The following is a 23,080-nucleotide window of genomic DNA, read 5'->3' on the forward strand; positions in this document are numbered from 1 at the left end:
AGGTGGATCCGGGTCTATGTTCACAATTTCATAACTCCATTTTTATAATCTTATAATCCTATGTTTACAATTTTATAACTCCATGTTCACAGTTTCATGTTCACAATTTTATAGTTCTACGTTCACAATTTCATAATTTCATGTTCACAATTTTATAATTCTACGTTCACAATTTCATAACTCTGTGTTCACAATTTTATAACTCTATGTTCATAATTTCATAACTCTATGTTCAACCGTATCAAAACTCTATATTCAATACTATAACACAATTTTTGAATCTATATAGCAAAATTGTGAATATAGAGTTCAAAAGTTGTAAATATTGAGTAATGTAATTTTGTATATTGAGATTTAAAATTGTGAACGTAGAATTCTAAATTTGTGAACATAGAATTCTAAATTTGTGAATATAGACCTGAGTTTACCTTGCAAGGTGGACCTGGATCCATAGCATAATTTGTCGGCATTTAGCAACCATTCGAACTCAGGAATACAAACGAGAGAAAGAAGACAAAAAAAAAAAAAGGAACGCGAGAGGTGGAGAGAAAACGACGCTAGAAAGGGAAACCGAGAGCCGCCCGTCAGCGCCAGTGCCACCATCGACGGTCGCCAGCGCCGCCGTAGCCCGAGCAGCGCCGCATGCAGCCACCATCGCCGAATGCGATATACGTCGACGCCTATACGACGGTCATCATCTCTACTGCCGCTGACGCTTCACCAGCGTCCGCCACCTGTTGCTGTCGCCCGATTGACTGTCGCTGACCGCCGACACAGCACGTTGCAAGGGGCGACCACCGCCTCTGACCGCCGACGCATCACGCGTAGGGGGCGACCACCGCTGCTGATCACCGACGCATCACGGCGCAGAGAGGGGGGGGGGGGGGTGAAACACATGTCTGTTTTGGGTTCTTTTTTTTTTAATTTATTTTTATTTTTATTTTGCTTCTCTGTTTTTCGATTGTGTTTTTCTTGTTTCTCGATTTTGGGTTTTTTTTTTTTTTAACTTGGGAGTGTTAGGACTCTATGTCTTTGAGTCTTATTGTAATTCACTTTCCTACTCCTCCTATACCTCTACCTATTAGGGGTGTAAATGAGCCGAGCGGCTCGCGAGCTGCTCACGAGCCGCTCGGTCAAAGCTCGGCTCGAGCTCGGTCAAATTCGAGTTCGAGCCGAGCTCGAGCGACTCGTTTAATAATCGAGCCGAGCTCAAGCTCTAATGCCTTAGGCTCGTGGCTCAACGAGCCGCTCGCGAGCAATATATATATATATATATATATATATATATAATATTATAGTTTATTTTTAATTAAAACATGAATTTAAAATCAAACAAGTTAAATTTGAGTTCAAAATCGGACTCGAACTTGAGTTCGAGCTCAGATTCAAGCTCGAACTCGAGCTCGAGCTCGAACAATCGAGCTGCTCGAGCCGAACTCGAGCTGCTCGGAAATTGCCGAGCTCGAGCTTGAGCATCAATTTTCAAGCTCGATCGAGCTCGAGCTCGAACTCGAGCCGAGCCTTCCTTAACGAGCTCGAGCTCAAGCCACCCTATGTTCGAGCTCGGCTCGGCTCGTTTATACCCCTACTACCTATATGTATTTATATACCCTCTCAGACTTTGTAACTGTGGTTGTCATATACACAATTATACGTTCTCGTCTGGTATCAGTTAGCTTAAGTTCTTAATGGCTGATGATTATGTGAATTCGTCAAAACGTACCGTCTCTGATGTGGCTATTTCTTCCGTCACGTCAATGGTGAATTCGTTGTTTACAACCCATCACTTCATCAGTATAAAGCTCAATTATAAGAATTATTTGTTTTGGAGGATGCAGGTGGTGCCCTTCCTTGTTGGTCATGATCTCATCGGTTACGTTGACGGTACCATCCCACCCCCACCGGTCACGCTATCTGCGGTTGACAAGGATTCGCTTTCGACGCCGAATCTCGCCTTCACTGCTTGGCGCCGTCAGGCTCAGGCGCTTCTCTCCATGCTCGTCTCTTCGCTGACGGACGAGGTTATGCCCTTGGCAGTTGGCTGGCACCCCAGTCGGGCGCTATGGGATGCGGTTACTCAGGCTTTGGCGTCGTCTACCCGAGCTCGGACTCAAAACCTCGTCGGGTAACTCCATAGTCTCTGGCAAGGAGACTTGTCTGTGGTGGATTACATCGGCCGTGTGAAGCTGATTGTTGAGGAGCTTGCGTTTGCTGGTCGGCCGGTCACCCTCGACGAGCAGAACATGTATGTTTTCCGAGGGTTGCGGCCAGAGTACAGGGGGCTAACGTCTTCCCTTGCTGTTCGTGGCGATCCGGTCACGCTTCAGGACGTGGCAATTGTGGTAACTGTGTACGTGGCATGCAACTAAAATTTGGATGATCCTTCCATCCTGGGTTATATGTATTTGAATAAGGATCATAATTTCGTTGTGGTTGGCCTGGAAACCCTCCAATTACATTAGCTTGCTCACAATAATCATATTGAAGTGTCGGACACATGTCTGTTTGGTGTCCAGTGGCAGCACATATCCCAAAAGCTTTTACCTGATGCGTACCTCCTATAGCTAACTGTTGAACAAGAGTAGTTAAGTGAGATACTTTATTCTCAAGGGAAGAAATGTTCACCTCAGTCACTCTTCTAGAAGGCATGTCCTGTCAGCATCCAAATTGTTGTGAATTAGCAGCCATTATAGATATCAAATCTCTGGCTTCACGAGGAGTTTTGTTCACTATAGCACCTCCACTAGCTGCATCCATCATCTTTCTTTCCATAGGAAGCAATCCCTCATAAAAGTATTGAATGAGGAGCTGTTCAGAAACTCCATGTTGAGGGAAACTTGCACACAGTTGCTTGAAACGTTCCCAGTACTCGTGGAGTGTCTCTGTGTCTCTTTGCTTAATGCCACATATTTCCCTTCTAATGCTGGCAGCTCGTGATGCTGGGAAAAAATTTTCAAGAAATAATCTTACCATTCCATCCCATGTGTTTATTGAGCCCGAAGGAAGGTAAAATAACTAGTCCTTTGCTCTATCGACTAATGAGAATGGGAAAACACGTAATTTGATTTGGTCTTTCGTCACTCTTTGCGGTTTGAAGCTCGAACACACTACGTGGAACTCTTTTAGGTGCTTATGTGGGTCTTCATTTTCAAGACCACGAAATGTTGGGAGTAGTTGAATTAAACCTGACCTTAATTCAAAACCAACCTCTAAGGCAGGATGTTGAATACAAATGGGTTGTTGATTTAGATTTGGTGCAGAAAGCTCCCTTAAAGTTCTTTGATCTTCGGCCACTACTTGATTTTCGGCCATTGTTTGCTCTTTTTCCGAATCGCCACAAGAGGCAGTTAATTCAATTGTGGTAGTTGATTGAACAGATGTTGAAGAAACCACTTTGTTCTTACGCAATCTAGTCTCCTTCCTTAACTTTTTTGCAGTCTTCTCGATCTCAGGATCGTATTGCAATTGATCCGTACGAGAAGAACGTGGCATAAAAATAAATCTAATTGACACCAATCCCCGGAAACGGCGCCAAAAATTTGGTGGGTGTCAAAACCAACAAATAATAAATACTTACTCTTATGAATTGTAATAGTGATGAGTAAGGTCGTACCCACAGAGATTGGTTAGACTTATCTTTAGCAATAGATTTAATAAATAATGAAATGAGAATCGAAACTTAAATAGCAATAATAAAATGGAAAATGGAAAATAATATCAAATAGCAAAATAATTATCAAGTAAATGTCAATGGCAAATGGTATCCAACCCAAGGAATAATATCAATTTAATTCTAACAAGACAGATATTGATATGCAAGCCAAACTAACTTTACTCTTTACTAGATTGGTTATGGTTATTAACAAGCTCTAACAACCTGTCTTTCCTTACTTCGTCGGTAATCAAAACAAGCTCTTAGGATTTAATTTACTAACAGCATTAATCGAATTAGAAAGACTACCAATCCTAGCCAACAAACTCATAAGCTCGGTTCATTTAAGCTAGACTATATACCTTCATAACACAAACTGAAAATCAGTTATAATCAAATTGTGCTATTTGCTACCAACATCATAACACTTAAACAATTACGGATTCAAGGTTCTAACTAGCAATTTAATAACTTGACAATTGAACAATGGGCCCTTTTGCAACAATTAATCAAGCAATAATTCATATATATGAATATAACAGAAGATATCTACACTTATAATAAGAGTCAATAATGTTAGACCCTTAACTGGAACTAAAAAAATGTTGGTGTAATAGTCTGCTATAACATATTGTACTTTGTGTTCTTCTTATTGTGCAACCTCCAATTAAATTCCTAATATATCCTAATCTTTTATAATTTTACCAAATTTTTCCGTTAAATATAACGGAAGTTTAACATTAAATTCTTTAGGCAATTTGTTTCTTTATTGCAGTTTTCAAACAAATTGGCAATATTCTATAATACAATTCTATATAGATTCCTAACTTGAAATTAGAATATTAAAGTCTTAATAAGATTCTATAATACAATTTTGTATAGATTCCTAACTAAACCATTATTCTACCGAAAACAACAGTATACACACCATCTACTTGACATTCTATAGGTATGATTGTCAAAATATTATCATGCTAATTCTATTATTTGTATTTGTACTCATAACGACTACAGTTTTTTTTTTTTAAATCAATGATGGTATATTCATTAATTAGTACAATTTCAATATCATTATGTAAATATATCTATTGTATAATCTGTTCATCTATACTTGTATTCTTGTATGCAATGTTGTGGTTTCATTATATTCCTCTATAATCTACACATTTTAGTTACTCCTAACTCCCTAATCTATGGTTTTTGAATTTATGTTGTGATTCCCATTATATTATTTCATAACATCCTTTATACACAAGGATATTAGTAATGACAAATGCAGTAAAGTTAATTGATATTGACACACAAACTGTGGGCTGGAGTTGTACAGTTCATGTCATTAAAAAAATCAAACCAAAAAACGCTATTAGAACGCTTGACAAAAAGTATATGTTCATCGTACTTGAGGATGAAACAATAAGTAAATAGTACTCCGTAAAATTTTTCTCCCTTTATTATTATTATTATTATTTTTTTATTATTATTATTATGCTCTCATTCACCACCACCAACATCATTGTAAATGCTATATCTAAATGCAAGGAACTCGGGTTCAATCAATAGTGTTTGATAATGACATTGGAATGTATGATATCACTTTACAAACCAACAAATGGTACATTATCTCAAATGTTATTGTCAAACTTGTCCGGATGAGTTATAAAGTAGTTGATCACAATAATTACACATGGATTTTAAATAGTTGAACCGGTGTCCAATGATGACATTCCATTTGCTCCCAGGTAAGTGGTTTATTTGTTTCTACTTATTTTAGTTGCAATTTAGCTATTTGCAATTTTGTTATGTTTTATTAAAATATATAAACATCGAGACTATTTCTTTGATTTTTATTAATTTAACATTTTTTTCTATCTCATTATTATATAATTACTTTAACCAATTAAGAAACACTAATTTAAAAATACGCATTGGGCATTGGTTTAATCGCGCAACGCGCGTGTGATAACTAGTATAGATAATAAAGTGCAAAGAATAATTTAGGCTAAATAAAGCTTACTGGTCTTGTAGAATCAAACTTTAATAATCCTCGAATTGGAAAAATAAGAACTCAGCAGTACATCGTAGGAATGCTTACAATATAAACTAAATTCTTCGGTGAAAATCTGATTGTTTGCTACTAAAAATCCTCCCTTATTTATACTAATTCAGGATCAATTTCGTCCGTTCATAATTGTTGTGGATGAAATTCGCAGAAGCCGTTTGCGGACGGAATTCATTGTAGTTTGTGGACAGAATTCTTCAGTCGACGCCGTCCAAATAACTCATCGCTGGAGTTGCCGATTCCGTTGCTATAATCACCAAAATCTTCGCTCCAATTATGTTGTCTTCTACGTACTCTAATAGAAAAACAAAAGAAAATAAAATAAACTAAAAACAAAATAAATGGTAATTGTTAGTCGTTGGCTGCTGAACTCATAAGATAAATAAGATAATTAAGAGCATTGAAATGGGACAACTAATTAAAAACAATAAAAGGAAAGAAAAATATAATTAACTCAAATAATTAATTGAGCCAAATCTTATTAATACTGTTAATATAGTTTTAATAGTTAAAATATTCATTAAGTCTACTTATTCACATAAATTATCATATTAGTATAAAACATAAAATAAAGCTTAAAATAAATAAAATGTTAAATAAATGAAACTAAATTATTATAAGAAATTAAATATAAATAGGTATAAAAATAGTGCTTATCAGTGGGCAGCATGGTGCTGCCGATGGTGGAGGTCAGCGTGGTCGCGGCTAGTTTGGACGCCAGCAGCCTGGTCTCGGATTCCGTGGTGGTGGTCGGAGTACCTCCGGTGCCGGTGGTGTGTTTTGTCAGATCTTTGGACGTCCCGGTCACTACGCCGCAGCGTGTTACGACCGGTTCAATGAAGCAGTAGCTCCTCGTGCTAATTTGTCGCTTTACCGGTGCACCTCCTCTTGATTCTCAGTTATGGGTTCCTGACACAGGTGCTACGAGTCATGTGAGGCCAGATATTGCTGCGTTGTCTGTTCATGAGGAATATGTGGGTACTGACACTCTACGTGTCGGTGACGGTATGAGTTTCCCTATTAGTTATATTGGTCATGCTACTTTTAGTACCTCCTCTTGTTCTTTTCGTCTGTCTAATATTCTTCGTGTTCCTTCGCTTTCTACGTCACTTTTATCTGTTCAAAAGTTCACTACAGATAATAATGTGTTTTTTGAGTTTCACCCGTCATTCTTTGTTGTGAAGGATATTCAAACCAAGGAAATTCTGCTGCTGGGCAATAGCTCTGGAGGTCTATACACCTTGCTAGTTTCAAGATCTAGTTCGTCTCCTTCTGCGTTTCTTTCAGCCCGCGCCTCCGTTCCTACTTGGCATGATCGTCTTGGTCACCCGCATGATCGTGTTCTTAGTTCTGTTTTACGTTTTTGTTCAGTTAGTGGGCCTCAGTCTGTGTCTCGTTGTAATTCGGGTCTTTGTAGTGCTTGTCAGTTAGGCAAGTCTGCTCGTTTTCCTTTATCTCGTGTTGACTCTTCTAGTCATGATGTTTTGGACTTAATTTATACTGATATTTGGGGTCCTGCTCCCATTTTATCTTTTGATGGTTATTGATATTTTGTTATCTTTGTTGAAGATTATTCACGCTATACTTGGTACTATCCAATGAAATAGAAATATGATTTATATGTTATTTTTGATAGGTTTCGTGTCATGGTTGAGCAGTCTTTTAATTGTAAGATTAGGTCTATTCAGTCTGATTTAGGGGCTGAATATAAGAAGTTGCATTCCACTCTTGCTCTTTTAGGTATTTTTCATAGGCAGTCCTGTGCTTATACTCATGAGCAGAATGGGCGAGTTGAGCGCAAACACAGGCATATTGTTGAGACTGGTTTGACTCTCTTGGCTTATGCTACTATTCCATCTAGGTTTTGAGATTACTCCTTTGAAACTGCAGTTTATCTTATTAATAGGATGCCTTCCCCTACATTGCATAATTCCACTCCTTATTTTCTTCTTCATAAGACCTCGCCCTCTTATTCTTTTCTTTGAGTCTTTGGGTGTCTCTGTTATCCGCATGTACGTCCATATAATCGTCACAAGATTTCTTTTCGATCGTCCCCGTGTGTCTTCTTAGGTTACCCAGATTCTTTCCGGGGGTACAGCCGTACAGGTGCATGGACTTGTTGACTAATAAGGTTTATGTGTGCAGGCATGTTCGGTTTGATGAGACTAAGTTTCCGTTTGCTAAGTCTGCTTCACAGGTACCTGCAACTCTGCGCCATCTGCCGTGGGCTGAGTCTATTCTTTAGCCGTGCTCTGTTGATGTGCCTGCTTCGGCCCCACTGCAGTCCGGTGTCTCTACGGCTGTGACTACTGCCAAGCCGCGGGGTAGGTCTCGTGGGAAGTCTACTCGGCCTATGACTAGGTTTTATGCCATGGCTACTAGGAGTCGGTCTCAGACTCCTTTTGCTGGTCTGGTTGCTCAGGTGTGCCCCACTAATCCAACTTGCTACTCTCAGGCCATCAAACACTCAGAGTGGCGTGACGCGATGGATCAGGAGTTTAATGCTCTTCTTCAGAATCAGACTTGGTGTTTGGTTCCGTCGACTCCTTCCATAAATGTGATTGGCTGCAAGTGGGTTTTTCGCACTAAACGCAAGGCGGATGGTTCGATAAAGAGGTATAAGGCTCGGTTGGTGGCGAAGGGGTTTAATCAGGATCCTGGCCAGGATTTCTTTGACACATTCAGTCCAGTGGTCAAGCCCAGTACAGTCAGGTTACTTCTTTCTTTAGCTGTTTCTTCTGGTTGGGTTGTTAGGCAGCTTGATGTGCACAATTCTTTTTTAATGGTAATTTGTCTAAGACTGTTTACATGTGTCAACCACCTGGTTATGATGATTCCTAGTATCCTGATCATGTGTGCTTGCTGAGACGATCTTTGTATGGCTTGAAGCAAGCACCCCGTGCTTGGTTCAATCGGTTGCATGATTTTCTATTGTCTGTGGGTTTTGTTGCTTCCAAGACGGATGTTTCTCTATTTCATTGCACTGTAGACTCAGGGTGTTTCTCTATTTCATTGCACTGTGGACTCAGGTTTTATGTTTATATTGGTGTATGTTGATGATATTCTTGTTATGGGAAGTAGTCAAAGCCTGGTGGATTCGTTGTTGGCTCAGCTGTCTGCTACGTTTAAGATACGAGATCTTGGGGAGCCTGGGTTCTTCCTTGGTATTGAGACAGTGCGGTGTAGTGATGGTTTGCTACTTTCTCAGCAACGTTATATGACTGACATCTTGAAACGTGCAGGCATGTCTGACTTTAAACCACTAACCATTCCTATCTCTTTGACTAAGTCTCCCATTCTGCAGGCAGATCCTTATGATGATCTTACCAGGTACAAAAGTCTTGCTGGGGCACTGCAGTATCTTACTATTACTCGTCCGGATCTCTCCTATGCGGTCAATCTGTTGTGTTAGCATATGCATGCCCCTACGGTCACTACTACAGAATTGGTTTACTACGGCACTTAATAGATGGCGGTTATTTAAATAACCGTCGTCTAATATAGTTTGTGATATTACGTCACATAATAGATGGCGATTATTTAGATAACCGTCGTATATATCTTAATTATTTTTTTACGTCACTTATTAGACGGCGGTTCTTTGAATAGCCGTCGTATATACCTTAACTCATTTTTTACGTCACATAATAGATGGCGGTTATTAAATAAACGCCGTATATATTTAAATTAATTTTTTATTTTGTTTTTAATTGATGTATATACGGTGGTTATACAATTAACCGCCGTATATACCTTAATATTTTTTTTTTTACCTTAACCACATATACATTAATGTAAATATTTTATTTTAGTTTTTAATTTGACATATATACTGTGGTTATACACACACCACCGTATATACGATAATTTTTAAAAATTAATTTTGATTGTTTATAATATATACCTTAAATAAGTTAACTAAAAAAAAATAAAAGAACTAATAATTTAACTTAAAAAATAAGTTAACTAACTAAAAATAATATATCGGTTAAATTAATTACACCAACTGCCCTATATATATTTTCTTTAAAAATTTTGTAGATTAGGGCGGTATACGTATTAGTTTTTTGGCGCTCTTTTCATTACTAAACTACTTAGGATTAATTAGGGCTGACTTTATTTTTGATCAATTACATAATCTATAGCACAGCACATATTATTTTCTAAAAAAACAAAACTGCGTAGGATTTTAGGGCCCTTATTAAACAAGAACTGCGAACACTGTCGACGGAATCCTCTACGCAGAAACGCACACCACCGTGACGCTGCCGCAACTCACACCACTGCACGCCGCCGTCGCCGCCGTAGCCACTGCTCAGGTGCGTACCTATTTATATTTTGTACTGTTTTTTTTACTGAAAAATAAATATAATTTAATAATTTTAGGGTTTATAAATCTTGTGTAGTGTTTTAATAATCCTGTGTATTATGTGATATTGTATGTATTAATATTTTCTTTTCAAGAATATATGTTATTTAATTATTTGTGAATATCTTTTTCTCTAGCTAAATTACTTGTGTATAGATTTATTTATGCATAGAAGGTGTTTGATAAAATGTCTACAAGAGCAAAAGAAACCAAAATTAACATTGATAAAATGTCTACAAGAGCAAAAGAAACCAAAATTAACAAGTAAATAATTAAATAAAGAGCAAAAGAAACCAAAATTAACAAGTAAATAATTAAATAAAGCATTAGGGTAGAGCGGGACAAAACGGTTTGATTTAGTTTAAAAACTGAAAAATCGAATAGTTTTAATATATTATATCTCCAATTTTGAAATTTCATTCCAGATTTACTGGATTGAATTCTCCAATTCATTCCAGTAAATCTGGAATGAAATTCCTCCAGTAATGAATTTCACTACTGGAATTTCATTACTGGAATGAAATTCCCAATTTCATTCCAGTAATGAATGGAATGTTGGAATTTCATTCCAGATTTACTGGAATGAATTCCATTTCATTCCAGTAAATCTGGAATGAAATTCCAAAACTAGAGATTCATTCCAATTTATTTTTTATTTTAATTTGTTTGAATTGTGAATTTGTTATGTTGGTATTTAGTTGCTAATTAAGTTAATGTTTTAGGAAGTTCTTTTTAATGGATAAAAGTTGGATAATAGCATCTCGTATTAGTGCTGAGTATGAATATGGGGTTAAAAATTTTTTAGAATTTGCAAAAAAAATTCTTCCTAATAATTGCGGGAACTTCCTTTGTCCTTGTACGAAGTGTTGTAATGGTACGAATTTGGATGAAGATGATGTATTCGACCATTTAATTTGCAATGGATTTAATCCACGATATACAAAATGGATATGGCATGGAGAAGATATATCAAATACATCTAGCACATATGTTGAGACCGAAGGATATGAAGATGAGGACAAAGAGGATCGATTAGAAGTTATGATTCGTGATGTCGGAGAGGAGTTCATTAATCGATCAGAAGAGTTGAATAGCTTTTCAAGTGATGCTGAGAAACCTTTATGGCCGGGGTGTAGTAAATATACACGGTTATCAGCTGTTTTAAAACTATTCAACTTAAAAGTTGGGAATGGGTGGAGCGATAAGGGTTTTACGCCTTACTAGAGATTTTAACAGATATGTTTCCGGAAGGTATTGAACTTCCGAAAAGTACATATGAGGCCAAAAAGATTTTGTGCCCTATGGGTATGGGATATAAAAAATACATGCTTGCCGTAACGATTGTGTATTGTTTAGAAACGAATACAAAGCGTCCCATGTGTGTCCAATATGTGGGGCATGTCGTTACAAAGAAAGGAAGGATGTTGATGGTGAAGTGATCTTAAATGTGCCCCCAGTTAAAGTGATGTGGTATCTTCCAATAGTTCCAAGATTGAAACGTCTATTTGCAAAACCAGGTAATGCGAAAAACCTAGCGTGGCATGCAAATCAAAAAATTTCTGATGGGAAGATTCGACATCCAGCTGATTCTCTTGAATGGAAAGCAATTGATAATTTATTTCCTGAAGTTGGCAATGAGGCAAGAAATCTTAGACTTGGACTTTGTACCGATGGAATTAATCCACACGGTAATCTTAGTAGTAAGCATAGCTCGTGGCCTGTTATGTTGGTGATTTATAATCTACCTCTCTGGCTATGTATGAAACGCAAGTATATACTTTTGTCTTTGATGATTTCTGGACCAAAACAACCGGGGAATGATATAGACATCTTTTTGGCACCTTTGATTGAAGATTTGAAAAAGTTGTGGGATGAAGGTGTGGTAATATTTGATGCATATCGAAAAGAGTCATTTAAGTTGCATGCAATGATCTTTTGCACAATAAATGACTTTCCAGCTTATGGTAATTTGTCTGGGTATAGTGTTAAAGGGCATAAAGCATGTCCTATATGTGAAGGGGATACATGTTATCAACAACTTGTTCATGGAAAAAAGACAGTCTACATGGGTCATCGGAGGTTTCTTGATAGATTCCACCCTTATCGCAGATTAAAGAAGGCTTTTAATGGGTTACAAGAATATGGTGATGCTCCACGTGCACTAACTGGGATGCAAGCTTATGAACGAGTAAAAAATTTAAATATTATTTTTGGCAAGGTTCAAAAGCTTAAATCCCAAAAAGGCAAGCGAAAAAAATCTAATGTTGAAATACATCCAGCGGAAAAGAGTCCATGGAGAAAAAGATCAATATTCTTTGATCTTCCATATTGGAAGTTGTTAGATGTGAGACATAGTATTGATGTTATGCATGTTGAAAAAAATGTGTGTGATAGTCTTGTTGGAACACTTCTAGATATAAAGGATAAGACTAAAGATGGACTCAAGGCTAGATTAGACTTGGTGGAAATGGGAATACGACCCCAATTAGCTCCACACCCTATGGAGAAGAAGACTTACTTGCCTCCAGCTACTTATACTCTGTCCAGAAATGAAAAAAAAAGTTTCTGTGATTGTTTGCATGGTGTTAAAGTGCCACAATGGTATTCATCAAATATCAAAAGGCTTGTGAACCTCCAAGATTTAAAATTGGTGGGGTTGAAATCTCATGACTGTCATGTCTTAATGCAACAATTATTACCGGTGGCTATTAGAGATGTGTTGCCTAAAAAGTTGAGACGCACAATTATAAGATTGTGTTTCTTCTTCAACGCAATTTGTGGGAAAGTTATTGACCTTCACACATTAGATGAATTGGAGAATGAAATCATTATTACATTATGTCAATTAGAGATGTACTTCCCGCCTTCTTTTTTTGATGTAATGGTTCATTTACTTGTACACTTGGTGAGAGAGATCAGACAATGTGGTCCGGCTTACTTGAGGTGGATGTATCCATTTGAATGGTACATGAAAGTTTTAAAAGGGTATGTTAGGAACCGATATAGGCAAGAAGCATCTATTGTTGAAAGCTATATAGCTGAAGAGGTTGTTGAATTTTGTACCGAATACTTGGCAGGTGTAGAAGCTATTGGTCTTCCCAAGTATCGCCACATTGGGAGAATAGCAGGTAAGGGTACTCATGGAGGCAAAGTGTTGACTATGAATTGTGAAGATGTTGAACAAGCCCATTTGTACATCTTGCATAATATGAGTGAAGTTGAGCCTTATATGGATGAACACATGTCCCTAGTAAAGGACCAAAATCCTCGAAGAAATAACATGTGGGTTGCAAGTGAGCATAACCGTTCTTTTGTTGAGTGGTTTAAAACTAAAGTTGTTGCTAGTAAGTATTTTATGCTATACATACTTTATTTTATACAATGTTGTTTTGAATTTAAATGAATAATAAATTTGTGTGCAGTAATCATTGGACATTGTATGTAATTTGCCCTGAACAGTTGAAAGTGTATTCTTTTGATTCTATTGAAGGGAATAAAGAGCATACAAATATTAAGAAAGTAATTGACAAGTAGGTAAACCATTTATTTTTATATATTGTAAAGTGGTATGTTATGATATGTCATTTATTTAAATATATGTATTTGTTTTTTTGAATAGTGCACTCAAAACATTACAAGTAAAAAAGAAACTGAAGTCAAATAAAATCAAATCCACGACATGGATTAAATGCCAAGTAAGCATTTAATATTTATATAGAATGCATGTTAAGTATAGTTCATATTGTTGCATTATTTTTATACTCTAAATTTGTTGTAGTGCCCGAAACAACCCGGATCCGTTGAGTGTGGTTATTATGTGATGAAATATATGTTTGAAATTTTGCAAATACAATTAGATGATGGATCAGAAAAGGTAAGTAGAATCACTTCAATATATTTTTAAAATTAGATTTAATTCTTTCTATTATACTAACTTTTTAAATTGATTTTAAATTTGTACGTCCTTGGTACTCAAAGTTATTCAGAAGAAGAAATTGATCATATAAGAAATTTATGGTGCAAAGGTTTTTGTGATTTTTGGATTACATCTACATGATGAGAGTGAATTGTTATTTAGTTATTAATATATTGTATTCGATAGTTAGGATTGATTATATGTTTTTGTAATCGTTATACTTATTACTATATATGTTTAAGTGTATTATTCTGAATATTGAATTATTGTAAGTATTTTAATTTGATACAATTTAATATATAGCATATTATTGTATTTTATATTGTAGATTTAAAAATTGTGAAATTATAAAAAATAAAAATTTAAAAATACATTTATACGACGGTTTGCTCGTGGAACCGTCGTATAAAGTATTTTTAAAAAGTAAATATACATGTATATACGCGGTTCTATCTTGGAACCGTCGTATATAGTACACTTTAGATGGCTATCATTATTCAAAACCGCCTTATAAAATATATATGGAATGCGTAAATTTGTTTTATACGACGGTTATTATTTGGAACCGCCTTATAAAGTAAATTATAGACGGCGGTCATTATTCAAAGCCGCCTTATAAAGTATATATGTATTTATTTTATACGACGGTTATTATTCGGAACCGCCTTATAAAGTATATATGTAATGTGTAAATTTATTAACGACGACGGTTATTATTCAAAACCGCCATATAAAGTGCACTTTAGAGGGCGGTCATTATTCAGAACCGTCTTATAAATTATATATATAATGCGTTAATTTGTTATATACGGCGTATATGTTTATGATTATACGACGGTTTTTTAACCACCGTATATAGGCATCATACACGACGGGTTTTAAAACCGCCGTAGAAAGTAATTATTTACCAAGGCGGCCACCTACACGGCGCTTCAAAAACCGCCGTGTATGTATAAAAATAACCGTAGTAGTAGACCATTTTTGTAGTAGTGGGTTCAGCACTGGGAGCAGTTGAAACGGGTCCTACGGTATGTCGCAAAGGCACTATTCTCTATGGGCTTTGTATTCGCACCTCTTCCTCCAGGGAGCTTCATGCATTTTCGGATTCTGACTGTGCTGGATGTCCTGAGGATCGCAAGTCCACGAGTGGGTTCGCTGTGTTTCTTGGGTCCAATCTCGTGTCTTGGGTTTGCAAGAAGCAGAGGACAATTGCTAAGTCTTCTACTGAAGCTGAGTACAAGGCACTGGCAGATGTTTGTGCTGAGGTAACATGGATTTTGTCTCTCTTGCGTGAGCTTCGTATTACTGGTGTATCGGTTCCCAAGTTGTGGTGTGATAATCTTGGCGCCACCTATATGTGTGCCAATCCAATATTCCATGCTCGTACAAAGCATGTGGAGATTGATTATCACTTTGTTAGGGATAAGGTTACTGCTGGAAAGATACAAGTGAACTTTATTTCTACGAAGGATCAACTTGCTGATATATTCACCAAACCTCTTCCGGGTCCTAATTTGTTTTTCTCAGGGAAGGGCTACAGGTTATTGCTAGTCTGCCTTGTGCTTGAGGGGGAGTGTTAGGACTCTATGTCTTTGAGTCTTATTGTGATTCATTTTCCTACTCCTCCTATACTTCTACCTATATGTAGTTATACAATCTCTCAGACTTTGTAACTGTGGTTGCCATATACACAATTATACGTTCTCATCGAGAGCAATCGAAAAAAAAAAACTTTTATTTTTGCAGTAAAAGATGTAAATGGAGGAAAACACTGTTTCGAATTAAAAAAGAAATCCAAGTTGATAAAAGGCATGAAAGATTCTGGAAAAAATTGGATAGGAATTTTGCTGATTTGGTTTGTAAGTGAATATTTTTTCAGAAATTTCCATTAAAAAATGACATATAGGCAGTATAAATTTCAAGATTTATTTGTGGAAAATCCAAAAACATATATTGAAGGCATCGGAATATATATTGAAATCATATATAGAGATTATGCATGCAATAAGAAAAAGAAATATGTCATATCAAAAGGAATCAATATACATATTCTGCAATTTATGGTATACATATTCTGCAATTTATGTTAAATCATAAAAAATAGGCAATTTGAAAAATACTGTTCACTATGGGAGCGTGCTGATAATGTGTTGAAAGCCTGTTAGCTCTTAGCCGGTGAATTGAGTATAGTATCCAAATAATAAGCATATACAATAGATAACAATATAGAGTAGAGAGATAGGGAGAGAAAGAGTTTTATTCACCAGCAACCTTGTACATATTACAAAGGGTGTATATAATAACAAACTATAACGGAAAGGGATAATGGTGACTTAAATATAATAGCCGTTACAACTATTATATAATTAATCTTATCATAATATCCACATAATAACATTTATAACAAGCACAATAATATTTGAAGATGAGAGATAGATCAGACTTAATTGTGATGTGATATTTGAAGATGAGAGATAGATCAGACTTAATTGTGATGTGATGACATCTATCACAACTTGAGCCCTATCCCTTTGAACTTTTCTTCAACAATTTGATCAAGTCTGGTAGCCATTTCATCTGTTAGATGGTTCCTCCAATCTCCAACCTTACCTTTCCTGAATAACACATTATTTGGCCTATGTGGTGTTGATTTGAGGCGAATTGCATCGTTCTTAGGATGTCCATTTTCTGAGGAGGAAGAAGAAGGTGGAATCTCGAGGCTTTGCAGCTTTGAAAGCTTGAGCAACATGGAGGTTAACAAGACTGGTAAGAGCTCTCATAGGCCAAATAATGTGTATTTCAGGAAAGGTAAGGTTGGAGATTGGAGGAACCATCTAACAGATGAAATGGCCAGCAGACTTGACCAAATTGTTGAAGAAAAGTTCAAAGGGATTGGGCTCAAGTTGTGATGTGATCACATCACAATTAAGTCGCTCTCATCTTCTAAGTGTTGTAAATATATATAATATTATGGTCATTATCCTTTATTTATGGTATATGATATTATGGCCATTATCCTGTTTTTATGGTATCCTTTATTATTGTAACGGTCATGTATTCTAATTATGTATATGTATATATTGTAAATGGTCATCTAATAAGAATGTGTTTGAGCAGTTTCTGTATTCTCTAGTTTTCTCTTCCCTTCCTTATTCTCTGTATGACTTTGGACATGATATAAGGATACATCGAGATTTCAATATGTTATCAACACGAGTGCTCTACCCCAAACCCACAGTACAACAACCACCCCCACCATTCTTTCCGGCGATCACCATTTTTCTGACCAGCCAAGAAAAGAAAAAAAAAAAAAAGGAAAACAACCATCGGCATTACCGCCAAAGAAAAGAAAAAAAAGGGAAAAAACTACCTCACCATTGGCACCACAACTGCCACCGTTCGCCACCAACACCACTGTCTCTCTCCCGGCTTCATCCTCCGACCCCTTCCTAACTTGTTGCACATAACTTTCACCTATGGTTCCCTCCTTTATTATTATTATTATTATTACTATTACTATTACTATTACTATTACTATTACTAGTATTTGCCACCGTGCGATGCACGGCATAAATTTTTTGTAATTTTATAGGTGATAATGTTTTTAAAATAATAAAATCAAATATTACTCATGAAAACTCATTCTGAAATGTATAACTCTTTAGAAATACTAAATTGGTTGTTATATTGAATATCATTTCATACTATTAACATATACGGAGTATTATAAAGCATTGTGTTTTAATTAAATTTTTTATTACAGAGCAGGAAGATTAAGAAGGCTATTATAGTAAGAGGCTAAGAACTTAATAGAAGAAGACATCATCAGGTAATATTACCATTTAAATATTCAATTAGATTAGTATAGCTTTATTGTCAATTTGAATGCTTCCTCTTGCTGCCTATAATTGTAGAAGTAAATATTGGCCTCATATCATCTTTTCACAACTGTAAAGAGCAAAATTTCAGCAAATAGACAGATTGATCTTCAACCCTTTTATAAGATTTTAATATATTTTTCTTTTTATGGGATTCTAGAGACATTTGATCATAACTGATGTATACTACAAATTAAACCGGCTGAACACTTCTAAGTACTTTTTTCTTAATATTTGTTTCTGTTTGAAAATAAAGCTTTTTTTCTTTTAAAAAAAAACTTTTGAAAAGGCTTTATTTTCAAATTTTTGATAAAAACAAATAAGCCATTTAAATGGTAAACTTTTAAAGCGCTACCTACAGCATATGTAATTACAAAAGCGTATTCTCCAGGATCCTTTCTTAGCTATTTGAGTAAGCCATTTCAATATCATCAACTTAGTTTCTGGTACTTAGATTGTCCTTGAATCCATCATTATCTGGAAATACATATAGCTGTAAATATATCCTTTAATCCATCCTTGTACATCCTTGCTTAGCTATTGACAGCCTTTATTTGATTCTGTAAACAGTATCAAAAAAATACAAAATAGGTAAAAAAACAAAAAAGAGTTACTGTAATTAGGAAAAAAAAGAGTTACTTGATCCTTCAATCCATCCTTGTACATCTTTGCCTAGCTATTGACAGTCTTTATTGGATCCTGTAAACAGTATCAAACCACATCATTATAGAAAAAGTTAAAACAGTTTTCAAACAAAAAAAATTTATACACACATTTTTAATGCATCTTAGTATTCATTCTCATTAACTTGCCATTGGAAAAGAACTACACTGCCTGGACTGTTCACTATAGTATGTGTGTCCATACTATAGCTTGCCCCATTCATGTGGTTAGAATGGGATGGACCTGCCAAGGACCTTGTGGTCCAGTGGCATCAAACCCTTCCCTTTATATGGGAGGTCGTTGGTTCGAGCCTCAGTGGAGGTAATTAGCCACCTCTTTTTATTGGAATGGCTGTTATATGTCTTTATGCATTCATTCACTATTCCATCAAAATTATAGGAGGATCAAAATTATCCTTCAATTGCAGCCTCTAAGAGTTCATATTGCTCTCCAATATGACAAACAGACTACGCAGGAACAAGTGGTATTGGGTGATACTGCCTTCTTATTTATAGTGTTGAAGTGATGTATAGGTTGGTGTAAATATTTATTTTGAATTTTAAATTCATCTCTATTAATTTAAATTAATGTTAGTTTTGGAAATTGTAAAATTCATTTGTAATTCAATGCATATAGTTATTGAAACTCGCAATTATGCTTTGTTTCTTGTAGTAAATGTGAACAGAATAGATGCCTACCATTGAGCATTATATGTAAAAATAATTCTAATTCAGATCTGGCATAGAGACATGATGTTTAATACAAATATTTCGTTTTCCAAAGATTTTTAATCGTATTTCGAATAGATTCAGCCATTTCAAATAAATATCATAATTAATGTAGGCATCCCAATAGTTTGTTTCCAAAACGACGGCGTATTAGGTAGGCGGGAATCAGGCAATACCACTATTAAACAGTTGCGTTTTGTGATGGGCAGGAAGTTGGCCAAAACTGCATTTTTTTTTTGAAAGCAAACCAATAGTGGTATATTAAATCAAAGCTGAAATAGTGTCAGGAGGGATAGAATCCCAATACAGAAACTCAGACTGAGAAAACGCCAAAGAGGCAAGGGCATGGGCACCTAAATTAGCAGTTCTCGGTACCCAACTAATAGAACAATGTGAAAAAGACGACATAATAGCCCTGGAGGCATCAATAGAAAAAGCAATGTAAGAAAAAAACTCATTGTAATCCGCTGTAAGCCATCGTTGAAGAGTTGCATTATCAATATGAAGAACTACACGATCAAGGCCTTTGTTCTTCAGCCAGGAGAGTACCTCCTTACATGCAAGGGACTCCGCCATTAGAGGTGACATGCAGCTCCGCAATAGACCATTGAACGCTGCAACAAAAGCGCCGGTGTCCGATAGCACGGTTGCACCGACCGTCGCCCTTCTTATTGTCGGCAGAAACCCTGCGTCGAAGAAGCAGGCGAAGCTGGGCAGCGCTGTTTGCGGTGGCGGGTGACATCCAGGCAGTGAAGGTGCCGTGTTTGAGGTCTGCGGATGATGGACGTGCTGCCACGCTTGCACCGCCGCCGAGGCTGCTCTCCAAACTCCCGTCGGCCGCGGCAAGGAGTGCTCCCATACGGCCCTGTTGCGAGCAGTCCAAATGTGATATAGAGTCGCCACTACAAGAAGAAGTTGTTCATCTGTGAGCAAGGACATTACATTAGAGAACCAATCCGCAAAGGTATCCCCCCCCCCCACAGATGAAATAGGAAGTGAAGCCTCATGCCATACTAATTTTGAGAAGTCACACAAAACAAGGGAGTGCATTGTGTTCTCATGACTTTGACCACACATTGGGCATGTTGGAAGGACATCTACCCTCTTTAAAATTAGATTTGTAGTAGTAGGAAGAACATCCTTGATAGCTCTCCAGAGGAAAGCCTTCCATTTGGGAGGTGCCTTAATTTTCCACATAGGTAACCATTTATCAAAAGTAGCTGGCTCATTCATAACTTCACCACAAATGCGTCTATAGCCTTGTTTCACCGTATAACAACCCCGAGGGTCTCCATACCAATACCAAGAATCTTCATAATCATGGCTGATAGGGATGCTCAGAATACGTTCCACATCATTAGGCTGAAAAATATCCTTTAGAATCTCCTGATCCCAGGAATTAGTAGTCGGGTCAATAAGTCCAGAGACAAAAGAACCATCTAATCCCTGAGGCATAACAGTCTGAATTAGGGGGTCAGGATCATCAGGCAACCATGGATGTCCCCAAATTAAAGTGGTTTTACCATTCCCTATCCTTCTTCGTACACCAGAACAGACTAGTTCATGGGCTGCCATAATACTACGCCAACAGAAGCTGGGACATCCACCCAGAGTAGCATCAACAAAAGATGACCGAGGGAAATACCTGGCTTTATAAATCCTGGGCACCAGAGATTGTGGATTGGTCAGAAAACGCCAAGCCTGCTTACCCAACAGTGCTAGATTAAAAGCTCTCAAATCTTTGAAACCCAAACCTCCATACTTCTTGGGGAGGCATAGACGGTCCTAGGCTTTCCAATGAATGCGCCTTTCACCACCTGAACCCCACCAATACCGATTCATAACTCTCTCAATAGATAGGCAGACCGAGTGAGGGAGTAGAAAGACACTCATGGAAAAGGTTGGCATAGCTTGTGCCACACTTTTCAACAGCACCTCCTTTCTAGCTTGAGAAATTAACTTTTTATTCCAGGTCCCCACTCTTTGATTCAATTTATCCTCAACATACACAAACACAGCCTTCTTATTTCGCCCAACAAATGCTGGCAACCCAAGGTATTTACCGAAATTGGGAGCTTGTCCCACACCCAACACAGACACAACTCCTTCCCTATCATCTCTGCTTGTGTTCCTGCTAAAACACACACTTGACTTGTTAAAGTTGACAGCTTGGCCTGATAAAGCCTCATAATCAGTCAGGCACTGTTTAATTACACCTGCCTCATGCACATTAGCCTTAAAGAACAAAAGACTATCATCTGCGAAAAACAAATGCGAAATAGGTGGGGCACCCCTCGCAACTCTGCAACCATGAATCAGACCTTGTTGCTCAGCCTGCTGTAATAACAACGACAAACCTTCTACACAAATAATGAATAAGTATGGGGAGAGTGGATCTCCTTGTCGAATACCCCGTGTTGGGATAACTTGACCTATGTCCTCACCATTGACCTGAAAATTGTATGAAACTGTAGTAACACATAACATTATCAGGTTTACCCACTCAGGCGCAAACCCCAGAGCTAGCAACATACCCCGGAGATAGGGCCACTCCATGCGATCATAAGCCTTGGCCATGTCAAGCTTGAGAGCACCCCAGCCAACAACCCCACCTTGCTTTCTATTCAAAAATGCCCAACCTCAGCAGCAATCAAAATATTATCTATAATGAGCCTTCCAGGAATGAAAGCACTTTGTGATTCAGAGATGATACCTCCTAAAAAAGGCTTCATCCTATTTGCAATCATCTTAGCCATATTCTTATAGACCACATTACATAGAGCAATAGGCCGGAGGTCAGACACTCTCTCTGGGTTACTTTTTTTGGGAATCAAGACGACATTTGTATCATTCAGACCACTCGGGAAAGAACAGTCGTTTAGACATTTGATCACAAAAGATGTGACATCTGTGCCTACTAATTCCCAAAAATGCTGAAAAAACCCCGGGTTCATTCCGTCTGGGCCCGGAGCCTTATTAGGAAACATAGAATAAAGTGCAGCTTTAACCTCATCCTCCTCGAAAGGCCTTAAGAGGGCCTCATTCTGACTCACAGACACACGTGGAAGTACAGAAGCAGTAAACGAATCCACAGGATCTAAGTTATTAGATGCAAAGATATCTTTAAAATAACTTAACACAAGAGAATTAAGACCATCACCCTCCACCCATTCATCAGATTCATTTCTTAACTTAGTCAAAGTATTCTTCTTTTGTCGGGCAGAAGCATACCTGCATTTAATGCTGTTGTTGTTGCTATTTTATACTAGTAGTTGCACCCGTGCGATGCACGGATATATAATGTAGGCTAAAGATTAAAAGTAGTGTACAAAAAAGAGTATAATAGTATATGAAATAATTAATGAAAAATGATTACAATTTAAACGACATTTTTAGACGTACTTACAAATGGTAAATTATCCTCACATATCAAAAATTGTAATCCCCAGGATTACTTACTATTGAGACTGCTACATACATATGATCATGATTAAAGATGCACGAACTAACATTATATAAGTTAAAATGAAATATTGTTGTAAAATAAGAATAAGAAAAAATATTATTATTAATTAAAAACATATTTGTAAACTACATTAGTAGTAGAAGTACAAATATTTTTTGATTCATCGCAAAATACAATTTTGAAGCCGTCTGGTCTAGATGCATCCACATATAATATAATTGACCATGGACAAATTAGTTTCTTTAAAATCAATTTAACATTTGACAGTGTTTGTCCTTAACTTTTGTTGAGAGTCATTGCATAGATACTTTTATTAATGATTGTCAGATAATATCAACTTCAAGAGTCC

The 23,080-nt window shown here is 36.8% G+C and overlaps 1 protein-coding gene across 1 annotated transcript; it reads right to left on the reverse strand.

Moving 5' to 3' along the window:
• Positions 1–19,526: 19,526 nt before the first annotated feature.
• On the reverse strand, positions 19,527–21,842 carry LOC116004057. The gene is made up of 4 exons (XM_031243994.1): positions 21,765–21,842; positions 21,201–21,716; positions 21,020–21,082; positions 19,527–20,966 (listed from the first exon to the last, which is right to left on the reverse strand). Exons 1-4 carry the CDS (start codon positions 21,840–21,842, stop codon positions 19,527–19,529), a joined length of 2,097 nt encoding a protein of 698 aa, XP_031099854.1.
• Between the last annotated feature and the right edge of the window lie 1,238 nt (positions 21,843–23,080).

Source organism: Ipomoea triloba, chromosome 14 (genome assembly GCF_003576645.1).
Source record: "Ipomoea triloba cultivar NCNSP0323 chromosome 14, ASM357664v1".
Lineage (NCBI taxonomy): Eukaryota > Viridiplantae > Streptophyta > Magnoliopsida > Solanales > Convolvulaceae > Ipomoea > Ipomoea triloba.